Source organism: Rousettus aegyptiacus, unplaced genomic scaffold (genome assembly GCF_014176215.1).
Source record: "Rousettus aegyptiacus isolate mRouAeg1 unplaced genomic scaffold, mRouAeg1.p scaffold_m13_p_16, whole genome shotgun sequence".
Lineage (NCBI taxonomy): Eukaryota > Metazoa > Chordata > Mammalia > Chiroptera > Pteropodidae > Rousettus > Rousettus aegyptiacus.
Window position 1 is genome coordinate 10,882,486 of NW_023416291.1, and position 13,576 is coordinate 10,896,061.

A 13,576-nucleotide genomic window follows, 5' to 3' on the forward strand; every position below is an offset into this window, starting at 1 on the left:
TAAAACATCTATCAGGAAACAAAGGAGAAAATCCTCAAGACCTAGAATTAGGCTGAGAATTTTTATGACAACAAAAGATTAATCTATAAAAGAAAAAAATTGAGAAATTAAACTCCATCAAAACTTTTGCCAAAAAAAAAATAAAATTAAAACTCTGTGGTTCAAAAGATACCAATAAAAAAAAAGACAAGGCCGCAGATTAGGAAAAAATGTTTACAAATCATATATCTAATAAAAGATCTGCATCCAGAACATACAAAGAACTGTTATAACTCAGTAATAAGATAAATAAAAAATGGGCAAAAGATATGAATAGCTATTTCACCAACAAGGGTACATAAACGGCTAATAGTCATATGAAAACAGGTTCAACACCTTGAGTCTTTAGGAAAAAGCAAATTAGAAACACCACTTCATACTCACTAGAATGACTATAAGACAGACAATAACAAACGTTGGCAAGAACGTGAAGCTGGAACTCTCTTATACACTGCTGTTAGAAATGTAAAATGTACAGGCACTTTAGAAAACAGGTTGGCAGTTTCCTAAAAAGTTAAACAGATGACCAAGCAATTCTATTCCTAGGTCTCTACCAAAGAAAATGAAACCATATGTCCACACGAAGACTTGTACTCAAATGTTCAAGCTCCATTATTTGCAACAGTTAAAAACTGGAAGCCATTCAAATGTCTATCAACTGGTCAATCGACAAACAAAATATGGTATATCCGTACAACAGATTACTATCCAGCAATAAAAAGGAACAAAACACTGATAGATGCTGCAATATGGATAAATCTCAAAAATATGAACGAAGCCAGATTCAAAGATTACATTTGGTATGATTCCATTTATACAAAATATTCAAAAAAGGCAAATCTATAGAGCAAAGCACAAACCAGTGGTTGCCTGGGGCTGGGGATGAGAATGAGGGTCAACTATGAACAGGCCAGAGGGGCATTTTTAGAGGTGACAGAAATGTCCTAAAGCTGGCTTATGGTGATAACGCGTCCATCTATTTACTAAAAATAATTGAACTGTGCACTCAAAATGGACTAGCTTTTGGTATTAAATAACTCAAAAAGCTGCCGTTTTTAAAGTGCACATACCCAAGAGAAATGAAAACATGTCCACACAAAAACTTATACACAAATGTTCATAGCAGCATTATTCTTAATAGCTAAAAAGCAGAAACTCAAGTGTCCATCAACTAATTAATGAAAAATAACATGGTATAGCCATACAATGGAATATTACTCAGCAATAAAAAGCAATAATGACACATGCTACAATTTGGATGAGCTCTAAAATCATTATGCTAAGTGAAAGAAACCAGTCACGAAAGATCGCATATTGTATGCTTACATTTAAATAAAATGTCCAGAATAAACAAATATATAGAAAGAAATAGATGACTGCTTGCCTTTGCTTGGGGCTGCTGGGGAAAATCAAAAGTGACTGCTCATGGTTATGTGGTTCCTTTTTGGGGTGAAGATGTTCGAAAATTGATTATGGTGAAAGTTGTACAACTTGCTGAATATATTAAAAACCTGTGAACTGTATACTTTAAATTGGTGAACTGAACAGTATGTGAATTGCATCTCAATAAAGCTGTTACCAAAAAAAAAAAAAAAGAAAGAAAAAACTTGGGTGTACAGTCTGTGAGAAGGTAAAGCCATCAACACTAGTAGGCCCTACCACAGCCACAGTTACCAACCTATTTATTTAGGATAGAAATCTCAAAGTTAGAAATTTTTTCCAACCAAACTGATTATTCTGTGAGTATATATATCTGGAGTGAGAAGCAATGATTAATCAATTAGTTAAGTCACTAAAATTAAAAACAGGTTGCCATTATTCAGATTTCTGATACCCTAGTTCAATTTTCTACCTCATGTGTATACTAGGAGATATCGCAATAACATTCATATGAACGCACTCTGTAAACTGTACTGCACTATATATAAACTTCAATTATTCCCGAATTCCTTTAAATGTAATCCAACTTTCCTGTCTTATATGAAGTCATTAAACCTTTTGAAGAAAAGAAGAAACACAAATATCCAAACCTGTCTTAGTAGAGCATACATTCTTCTGAGATGCTAGCACTATTCCGGGATTATGACACTAGAGAAAGTGCATAATTTACCTCTCGACAGACTCACGGATGAAAAGGAAAGCAAATCTGATTACCAAACACGATTACTGTTCTCTCATCACTGGATTAACATTTAAACCACACAGCTGAAGTAAATGGTCATGAACACAAGAAAGAAGGGAAATTCTACAGTTTTACAATGAAGTGCCCCCCTCTTATTCATTTAATGAAGTACTACGAACTTTAAGGCTATTCTGCAGCGAATCTAGCTCGGGGGCGGGGGGGGCGGGGGAAGCCCAGGACGCTGGCACATGAGAAACATTAGAAACTGTACAATCTGTATTACTCTTGGCGTTTTAGAGTATTTTCTGTCCTTTATTGACATGGAATAAAAATCCCCAACTGGCGCAAGAGCGGGGCCCGGCTGCCCTGCTCGCAAAGCTGCGGGGGCAGTCAGGACCAGCCCAGCAGAGCCCTCCTCCCGCGCCCCCCAAAGCAGCCGGCTAGCGCGGTCCTGAGGGCCCGCTTCGCGAAGAGAGGATCCAGAAGGCGGTCACTGGACGCGCGTGTTACAGAGCTCGTGTTTTGTTTTTGGTGTTGTTGTTGTTTTTTTTTTTGTCTAAAAAAAAAAAAAAAAAAAAAAAAAAGGATTCCTAACAGCCAAACCTCCCTACCCCCGGGGAATGCGGGAAGTGGCAGCAGGGAGAGCAAGAATAAAAGAATGACCGAGTACAACCTGCCGTGCAAGCTAGGAGCGGAGGGAAGGGAAGAGGCGGCGGTCAGGCCCGCGGGGGAGGAAACTGCTCGCCAGCCCTCCGCGCCACCCCGAGCGGCCGGAGCGTCGCAGGTCCCGCCCCGGGCTGGCCGCCCTGCCCCAGCGCCGGCCGCAGCCTCCCGCCCTACCGGACCCTCCCAGGACGCGCTTCCTCCGGAGCCGGACCCCCGCCCTGGCCTCCCCGCGGGAGCAGGCGGGTCAGTTCAGTCCGCTTCTCGGCAGAGGTGACTCGCGCGGAGATGTAAACACGGCGAGCCCGGCGGCGCGCGGCCCATCCCCCCCGCCGGGGTCCGTAACCTCGTCGCCCGGCCCGGCCCCGCGCTCCCCGCGGGCCGGCGCGCAGCGCGCCTGCCCCTTTCTGCGACTCCCGCTCCCCGACCGTTGCCCGAAGGCGCCAGCCCCCCTCCCCGCCCGCCGGCCGGTGTCACCCGCACAGCCTCCGGAAAACCCCTCCGCAAACCCCGGAGCAAACAACACAGGCGCGGGGCGGGGGCGCGGAGGGAGGAGGCGGCACTCGGGACAGCGAGGCTTTATCGTCGCGCCCTCCGCGCTCCCTCCCACAGCCTCGGCTGCCCGCGCTCTTACCTGCTCTCCGCGTCGCCTGGGAAGACCGCGGCGTCGCTTTCGCTGCCGGCAGGGCCGCGGACTCGCCGCCGCCGCCTCCGTTGGCCCGGCGTCCGGAGGGAGCCGGGGCCTCCCCGGCAGCCCGAGCCACTCCACAGGGAGAGGAAGAGACAAAACACCGCGCGCCGCCCCGCGCAGCGCCCCCCGCCCGCACCGCCCCACCGACCCCCAACCGCCGAGGCGACGGCGGCGACACAGAGCCCGGCGCGGGGAGCAATGGTGGCCCCCGCCCTCGCCCCGCTCCCGGCCCCCTCCCTTCACCCCCCGCTCGGCTCCTCCCCCTCGGCCTCCTGCCGCCGCCACCAGGACACTCGAGTCCGCCTCCCCCACCCCGCCCGCTCCGAGCGCTCCTCCCCTCCCCACGCGGCGAGGGGGGGCGGCACCGCCAGTCACCGCAGCGCCTGTCAAAGCGGGGCCGGCTATTTATACCTCTCGGGGCCCGCCGCCCTCGGCCCCCTCCGGCCCGCCCGACCTGCCTCCGCTGCACCCTTGGATCTCGCCCGCCCCTGATCCCCCAACTTCTCCCAAACCCGCCTTCTCAGGTAATGACTCCAGCCACTTGTCCCGCGCTCTGCTCGGGGGTCCCCTATCCCGCTTCCCCGACAGGCGCGGGGGCTGCAAAGCGCGAGGCCGCGCGTGCACCTGCAGCGCCCGCCCGCCTCTCCCAGCCGGCCGGGTCCGTCCGCGCACACCCTCGCCACTCCCCGAGCGCCCCCGCGGGCCCGGGCTGGCGCCCCATCCCCGGCCCGGGACTCCCGCCCCTCTCCTCCGGGCCGGCCCCGCGCTCGGGCAGTCTGACAGTTACTGAGGGCCGGGGTTGGGAAGAACTCCTAGCCCGGGTCCCTCGCGTCTCCACTCCTCAGCCGGGCTAAGGGAAAGGTGGGCGCGCGGGCGGGCAGCAGCGCGCCGCCGCCCGGCCCCGGCCCCGCCCCGGCCGCTGACGCTCGTGGCGCACCGCCCAGCCCGCCGCGCGCCCCTTGGCGCCGCCCGCTCCTCCTCCCCGCTCGCAAGCACCGGGCCTCGTACCCCGGCGGACCCCGCCCCGTTCCCAGAAATTACCACCCGCCCAACGGCCGGGCCGCGCGGCGGTTGGTGCCCGCGTTTGCTGACGGTCGGGCGGCGGGGCTCAGCGCGCAGCTGCGGAGCGCGGCGGGCGGCCCCTTGGCGCGGCTCCCGGAGCTGCGGGCTCCCGCACCAAGCCATTGTCGCTCCTCGCTTGGTCAGCGACGAAGTAGTAACTCAAGTCCGAGTATTGTTGGTGCGAGAATGCGGGACCGTATTGGTGCGGGAGTCATTTGGTCCAAGCGCCTACAATTCGAAAATGAAAACCCAGCAGGAGCTGCACGCTTTTGGTTTCCCCACTTTCACACAAAGGGGAACCCCTGAGCAAGGCGCTCTCACGCGCCTTCAAGTGCACAAAGCCAATGACACGGTGTCCTGGGTTGTCCTGCGCTTGGAGCGCCTCGTATTATTGACCTTCCTTACCCACAGTTATGCATACAAACGCCTCAATCTACTCCTCCCCCCCCCCACCACCATGCATGCTTCCGCGCCGCTGCGTTTTCTGGTACAGTATTTGTTCCGTTAACAAAGAGCAGTGACTGCCCCGTGCGCGTGGGGACCGATTCCGCGCCCCTCTCGGGCTCCTGCAGCCGCACGCAGATGGACCTGGAGTAACATTCACCAGGTTCGTTTCACTCTTTTTGCTTCTCCACAAGCAGTCTTGAGCAAAAAAAGAACCCCTGAAGAATGTAAGTGCTAGCTGTTCTGGAAAGTAACGTGGGAACCATGGAAATAACCCTAGAATGGGGCTCAAATGTCAGAGAACCACAGGAGGCCCCACCGATTTGAGTCCCTGAAGAACCTAGGAATTTAATGACCTCTTTTTTTTTTTTTTTTTTCTAAGCTATTCATGTCTCTTTACTTGAGAGACGGGGTAGTTCTTCCTTTCCTATCTTCAAAAACAACTTTGGGGACTTTTTTTCTTAAGAGGTATTTGCTTTTAAACAAACATAGGGAAAACCCGGATAGCAAATAGGGTTAGTCAGAAAAATCCTCTTAACTCTGATGAAGTTTTATGGATTCCTGAGTTCTAAAACATGACAAGTCTTGGCACCCTTTTGAACTAAAGAATTTGTGACGTTCAAACCATTAATATACAGTAAACAGGTTATGACAAACACAGCTCCCTTTCTAGGACAGTATTTCTAATCCTCTATGTCCTGTGAAATAACCTATCACTTATGGGAACCATTGTCTAGTTTGATATTTGAAGGAATTAATAACGCTACTGCATCTCCGTGCCAAAAACATAAGATATTAAGGTGCATGCAAGGACAAAGCCTGATTCCTAGAGGCTGGAGCAGATCTCACCGGCAGAGTCAAATCATTCCTGTTGTTAGTTACCATTAGAAGGAATGTGTCTCCCCTACTGCCAATTCGGAGTAATCTGGAAAGTCACAGGTGGATAACAGTGGTAGGTAACATTGCTCTTCCCATTTCTTCAGTGCTCCAGGTATGTATGTCCTTTGAATTTGTGGCTTTGTAGTTTCTCTCATTAAAGATGGAATGTTTTCTTCACCTCACTGATGTTGCACTTCGATCATTCCGCTTGCTTTTGGCTAAAGGAATATGGGCAGAAGTGACAGTGTGACAGTTTTGAGCCTGACCTTAAGAGGTATTGCATGTTTCTGCTTTCTTCTCTTCACATCAGCCTTTCACAAATGTGGAGACCATGCCTGGGGAGACTGCTGGCCCAGTAAGAAGGAGAGCTACAGAGCAGGTCTAGAACCACTCCCAGCTTGGAGCCAGTGACCTACACAAGAAAAATGATTATTGTTTTAAGCGCTGTGTTTGGGGATCGTTTGCTCCCCAGAATTAGCACTGCAGTCACTGACTGGTACAATAAGACACAGAGCCATCTGTTCTCTTGGTATTGGCCTTGAAAGGTGCCAAACTTAGTCTCTGAGGCAGCTCTTCGATAGTGGGTCTTGGAAAGACATATCTTTTGTGGAAGTTGGTCAAGCAAGTAAGAAGCCCAGAAAGTTTGCAGCACAGCATTCTAAAGACCTAAGGTTCAGCAAGCAAGGGCTGATGTGGCCAGCAGTCTTAGAAACATGCTGATGATCATAGACTAGAAGGTCTCCATGTTGTAACTACATTGCTTTTACTTCTGTTTTTTTCGTATTACACAATTTATTTTCTAACTATACATGGTTCTTCAATACAGTCTCATCAATTTTCAAATAATATAAGATAGACTTTCTAAAAAGCCGAGTATCCTTTCCTTCTCTACTTCGCTTTCTACTCCTCCCCCTGCACACATACTGAGACATCCGATACCCTTCCACAGGTAACCAACCATAAATGATCATTGAACATTTAAGCTTTAAGACTTTTTTTCTGTGCATATTCATACACGTGCATTTATATAGATAAAATATAAATGAGATTGTATAATGTGTATTAGGCAGAATGCTTTTGTACTTTTCTTTGTGTTTAAGTCCCCTTTTTCTAATGACTTAAGACAGTCTTTTTTAAAATTTCAGTCTGTCTTCAGTGATATATACTAACCAAAGGAAGAGGTTTTCCTGCTTTATATCATATCTATATGTGTAAAATGAGAAAAGGACTCTGTAGGGCCCGGTTTAGGGATGGGAGTGATAACATGAGAACCACAGAAAATTAAATTCTTTGAGTGGCAGCCAGATGGGGCAACTGGAAATGCTCTTTCTTAAGCTAATCCTTGGACATTCTCAAAGTGAATAGTCCCAGAGAATGAGGGGAAGCTGTGCTACCTTTTCTGACCCTGCCCCTGGAGTCACAACCATCACTACGCCTTATTCTATTGGTCATACAAATCAGTCCTAATTCAGTATGAGAGGTCACCCTACACTAGGACATTAATACCAGAAGATGAAGACCACTGAGAACCATATATTAGAAATGAGCCACCACAAGGGCATCCACAGTAGTGAATTTTGAGTGGCAATCTTTAAACTTATTAGATTTCCCCCATTGCAGGTGGGCAAATCCCCAGGTTACCAACAACTGCGCAGACTTTATGATAATAGTCAGAAAAATCTCTTCTTGTGCCTCGCCTTAAGGAATGAGAGGTTTTGGGCAACTGTCCAGTTACAGTCTGCTGTTAACCTACCTTATTTGTGAGCCACTCTATCCGTCCCTCTCACTGCCCCTTTCTGGGCTTCTACAAAAGTGATGATTCATAACTCTCCCATATTCTGGGTCTGCGAAGGAACCTACTCCCCAAACTCACTTTTTGTTTTACATAACATGTTGCCTTTTATGGATCAGAATCTCTTAAATATTGTATATCAAACAAGTTATAAGAGGCCTGACCTAGAGAATGACCATAACCAAAATAATTCGGGGGGGGGGGGCATGTTAAGTTTCCAGAATCCAATGAAACAATTTTTGAGAGTGAAATTTGTACAATCAAATACAATCAGGTAAAATAAGCAGAAAATATAAAGTTTTGAATATAGAAAAGAAATTAAATTCTAATGAGTTGCATGTGTAATTTTACCATGTAATACTTCTAGTAGAATAAGTACGTAGTCATTTCATAATTTGTATTTGAAAAGCAAACTTCTCTTTAAAATAGTGCTTTAGTTGGAAGCATTGTATCAATTCTATCCACAAGTATATTAAAGAACATTGTATTGCTTTATTAAAATATTTGAAGTGTTTAAGATGGATTAAACTTTATTCTAGTTAGAATTTCTAATATTTTCAATGTTAAAACCAATTTTTTGTAAGCAGATTTTGCCTCCTTTATTATAAAATTAAAAGTCCAGATGAAACGTATTGAAGACATTTTTATTAGTGATTTAAGATCATATTAATCTTTAAAGCTTCTGAATAAAATTGGTTTCTTAAAAGTTCAGGATAAATGCTATAGTATTTCATTAAAATACAAGATAAATATCTTTCATGGGGAAAGAGCTGATAAATTTCCATATTTGTGAGCTGACCAGTTTTCAAAGGCATTCCATGCTACTAAGTTAAAATGAATTAATAGAATTGTTTTTATTTATTTCCTGAATCACCTTAAAGATTAGAAAAACAAACCAAAGACTTGTTTTGCCCATTATCTATTTGCTTTCTTTGGAGATTTTTCCTATTGGTGAGCTAATCAGAGTGGGTGGCATTATTTTAATTACAGTAAATAATAATGGCAATAATAACAATATTAGCTATTATTAGTATACTACTAGATATTTCATGGTTATTAATCTTATGACCTCCATATAATTATCTCCGTCTCACAGTTCATGAGTTTGAGATTGAATTCATTTTCCAAGTCTATGCTCTTAACCAGTAGAACTTATCAAATGTAGCCTTGTTTCAACTGTTCTTGTCCAAACATCAAGGATGAAGTTTTGCCTTCTGCCTCAGCCTTGACATCAGCCTCATGCCCCAGCCGCCCCCGCCCCCCAAATTCTTAGGACACTGCTGCCACTTTGCAGCCCTACTCACCTCCCCGTTCTGCTTAACACAGCAGGCCCCACTGCAGATGGCTGAGTGTTTCTGGCCCTGGTCCCTATCTCCCTCTTTCCAGACACTCACTTCTCCACTGGCTGCCAACACGCTCCCTCCACTCCAGCCTGTGGCTCCTGTATCCTGCTCTTCCTGTCTGCTGCACTACGTCCGAGTAGACTTTCCATATCTGCTGATGACACCGACTGCTAAGCAAAAAGAGAGAAATTCAAGGCCAGGATAAGAAGCCGATCAATACGGAGGATAAAAAAAAGTCACAGGAGGACCATAATACCAGACAGAAAAGAATGAAATAAATGGAAAGAGGCATCGAGAGTTTTAAAATATTGTTAACTACCCCGATGTAAAGGAGAGAGAAATAAAAATAGTTCCAGGGTTAAAATTAATATTCAAGAGTCCATGGATAGGTATTGTAATCGATAATATCTGTATTTATATGTGGTCAAAGTCCTAAGTATCGACAAAATGCTTTTGAAATTAAGCATTATCTTAGTAGTGTTGATTGAATGTATACTTAAAATTGTTTCTTTTAATCCTCAATGACAACCCAATCATGAAGGTATCATCATTTTGCAGATTATGAAACTGAGACGTACTTTAGGAGTACAACAGCTTCACCAAGGCCACCACCAAGTGAGTAGAGGAGCCAGGCAGGAAATGCACGCAGCTGGCTCCAGACACAGCTGGCTCCAGACCGCTCTTAGCCGGCCGCTCAGCCTTCCCCTGCTCCTCGTGCTCCTCATTGTCATCTTCAGGGTGGAAGGCATGCTCAAGCCAGCTTCCTGATCCTGCGCTTTCCTTATGAATAGGCCAACACCAGTGCCATGTGATTTGAGGGAAGTGAAGGAGCCCAGTCACAATTCAACAAGCCTAGAAGTGGCTTATATGCTACTCGTAGAGAATTTCAGAGCCCACTTACAAAGCCTCTGTTTTTATTTAGTTACATGGGTGAGGACAAAACATTAGTATGTTAACAAGGATTAATTCTGTTACCACTGGGTGTGACTGAGGACAAAGGGGGTCCCTTTGTGATCAGTACAAACTAGAGAAGTAAGCCTTGAAGAGGCAAGGTCCGAGTCCCTAATCCAGCCTTTAGTCTCTTAGATCTGTCAGGAATATTATGTTTACTCTAATCTAATCGACCTACGGTTGAGGACACTGAGGCCTAAAAAATTAAGTGACTTGCTTTTGTTAACACAGCTAAGCAGAATGGGAATTCGAACCCCAATTTTTCTTATTTTCACAGGCTGCCTTTCTGAGGTCACTGAGCTGGGAGCTGAGGAAGAGGGAGTTCGTTCTCTAATGACCTCGAGTCCCGAGTCCCGAGTCCCGTGGAAGGAGTTCTGCAATAACAAGCCCCTTTTAATTGACTGGGCGGGGCCGGGCAGGACTGGGAGGGCCTGACGGGAGATGTTGGCGGCAGGCGGCCAGGTACAGGATGGCAGAGGCAGGCTTGGCTCTAGGAAGGCATAGAAGGTAGGGAAATCACGGAGCTCAGGCAAACCTCAGGGCAGGGCTAAAAACTGGCTCTGCAAACCGTGGACTCAGATGTAGACAATCATCGGCTTTACAATTTTGCCTATAGCTAACCATATCCAGATGTTCAAAATTATTTCGCTTTTCGGTTTTTCCTCTTAATGTTCTGTATATTTTTCTAATGTGGTTTCCATTTATTATAAGCCAATTTAGGTATTTCCCAACGCTTATATAATGAAAACCTTAATTATTTTTATATTGTTCTATTGAAATTTTCAGTCTTTAATATGTTTAATTTACCCTTAGCCCGAAGAGCCCTTTAATCATTAAGGTAATTTTTGTGCAGTTAGGCAGGAACTAGATGCTAGAGCAAAGGTGCTGAATAAACCCTGCCTCTCAAGCCCTGAAGTACTAAACTTCCAAATGGCAGAGCTGAGAAGAGCAAGGGACAGATGGGTGTTGAAGGAAGATGCACATCTGGCTGTCAGACCTGTGGTGGCACTGAGTATTTTTGAGTGCACAGTTTTCAAATGGCAACAGTAGGTTTCTCTATAAATGACATAGATATCTGGAAAGGAGACTAAGGACATTCACAGGAGTGTAGTATACATGATTGACTTTGTGGAACACTCTTCTCACCAAAACTTCTTAGCTAGGATCCTGTTTTCAAATAGCAGGTTTTTGGGGTGAGATAAGCGAATGGGATAAAGGAATGAAAAGTAAGATAAGAAAGCAAGAGTCTTTTGTGTGCTCCAGATACGCTAGCTGTTTCTTGTAGTCTTATACAAAAAATATTTCAAAGATCCAATTTATGAAAAAAAAAGAGAAGACAAGTTATGGTAAGGCCCAAATGGCCTAAGGCCATTCAGTGTGCAAGGTAACAAGCTCTTAATTTTTTTAAATTTTAGAACTTATAAAGTTAACGTCAGTCTGAAATGATAACATTAAGAAAGCAACATAAGTAGCATATGAAAAATCCTCTTGAACTATAAAGAGGTAAAAATGTTTTTTAAAAAATATTCTCACAGGTAACAAATGAGCTTTGAAATGAAATAGGGGAATATGGCGTCACTTCATCAAATACAACTCAGAGCTGCCATGGATTAGCTCCAGAAAGCGAATTTCTGATTTACCTGCAACCCGCTCTGAGAATTTAGTCTTCCCCTATGACCTTTTATCACTGAGCCATAAAGGGTACTTTTTAAATTTAACATTCTTGTTTTACTCTGCATTCTAGTCTCATCAGTTGTGAAGCTCTCTAGCATTTTCTTCTGTTCTCATTTACTTTTGTTCTTACTCAGGACCCCTCTAGTTCAACCTCAAAGGGAGCCAACCCCAATTCTCTGATAACCAAGCACTGGTCCTGCCCCCAGCAGCCATTCTGATTCCACGTGACTTTGTTCTCTTTGGCTATGGCTCTAACTGACTGACTGAACAAGCAAGATGCACCTTGTGTAAACTGGGCCTGTCGTAATTGTTTTCTCAGGAATTTGGAATGGGAACAAACGGACCATCTACAGTCTTACTGTGCGTTGGTAGCAGTGGGAGAGTCGTAGTCTGCCAAAGGCGACCTGAAAGCGGGGAGAGCCCATCAGGTGGGCCTCAGCCCCAGAGAGGAGCAAGCAACAGGGCAGGAGAGAAGTGTGCGGGGTCCTCGGAGCCTTCTGGACCCAACCTATTCCAGGCTCTCATAGGACCCAACGAACGCTTTTACAATACGGGACAGCCCTCTTTCTAAAAAAACAGGAAATTAGAAATACAAAATCAGGTTTGAATATGCATACTTAATTAGAATGGGAAATAAATCACAAAAAAATGACAGATTTTTAAAAGCTGATCGTTACCTCAAATACAAAACCCAGAAATATAAAATATACTATCTTTTTATTAATCAACTGCCTGACACGCCTCTAAAATAATTTTTCTACATTCTTTGGCTACATATGCTCATTGTTTTTTAATGTGATGATTTCACAACATTATTTTCTATGGAGAGAATATAAAGCCAATTAAATTTTTCTTCTAGCTTAGAAAATTAAATTTTTCATACTGTTGATAACTTAGAATAATTTCTGTCGGCCTCACATCCTGTCATTGGAATGTTATATCAGTTTCTAAGATTGTTTTCAATTAATGGGAGTTTGTATCATGCTTCTCTCATGGAAAAGATGTCAGCACCTCCCAGTTTTCTCATGTAATAGCTAATGTTAAATATTCTTTAAATTGAAAGTACTCAAGTAGTTTGCTATTTAATTAATGTTCAGTAAGTAGTGATTATGAGTCTTATATCATCTCTATGGATATCACTATTTAATGTCAAATCAGTGACATCTTAACATCTTTTGCTAATGTGTTCCTATAATTCACTCAACTGTAGTATGAAATAATCCAGAGATTACTCATAATTTATTTTCAGAATTTATCTTATTACTGTTGGCGTGGTCTGAAATTATGATCTTGAATTACAGTTTTTGGTATGACCATCATCTTTATCACTTTCGTTTCACAGTTCTTTAAGTTTTATCTAAATAAAAATATACATTCAAAAATAAATTCAGTAGTTAAATTTTAAAATGATAAAAGAAGGTACCTTCCATATCCTTGCAAATCAGGAGTCTAATCTTACTGTTTTCTTGAAATGTTCCAAAATGTCTATTCGAATTACAGTTAATATGCACTCTCAAGCTTTATCATCTTTTTGAATAAATATTTTTTGTCTTGTTTATATATGAGTTTCTTTTCTGTGTCTCCAAAACACTATTTTAGAATCTTCAACCTTTCACTGTGCCCATGCTGCAAGGCTAGAGCCTTATAATGAACAGACCGCCTTGTTATACGCAGACCCAGAGAGAAATCCAAGCCGGCATATGCTTAAATGCTCCTCCTAAGGATTAGAAATGGTTCATCTAAGACATAAAACTAAAAAGAAAACACGCAACTGTTGCAAAATACTGAAGTAGTGCATAACTTCAGGTACTGTGGAGTCAGCGTTCCTCACTTCCAAGCCTCTCCCAAGAGAAAAAACAGCCAGTAGTGGCTGGTTCAGATTCCAGGAATAAGTAGAGACACAGAAATCTTAATCA

The 13,576-nt window shown here is 44.4% G+C and overlaps 2 protein-coding genes across 5 annotated transcripts in view; one reads left to right on the forward strand and one right to left on the reverse strand.

Annotated features, from left to right (window-relative positions):
- ELF2 (E74 like ETS transcription factor 2) overlaps nucleotides 1-3,586 on the reverse strand; it is a 78,761-nt gene extending 75,175 nt beyond the window's left edge. For 2 of the 4 annotated variants that reach the window (XM_036234275.1, XM_016154060.2), the window contains exon 1: nucleotides 3,459-3,586. The gene's annotated coding sequence lies outside the window, so the exon portion shown is untranslated. The remainder of the gene's footprint in view (nucleotides 1-3,458) is intronic. The other 2 variants (XM_016154050.2, XM_036234276.1) reach the window with 2 other exon arrangements.
- Nucleotides 789-13,244, forward strand: LOC118612507 (proline-rich protein 2-like). The gene is made up of 4 exons (XM_036234398.1): nucleotides 789-839; nucleotides 2,851-4,039; nucleotides 9,594-9,650; nucleotides 10,264-13,244. The coding sequence occupies exons 1-4, from the start codon at nucleotides 789-791 to the stop codon at nucleotides 10,419-10,421; spliced, it is 1,455 nt and encodes a 484-aa protein (XP_036090291.1). The 3' UTR covers nucleotides 10,422-13,244.
- The last annotated feature ends 332 nt before the right edge of the window (nucleotides 13,245-13,576 follow it).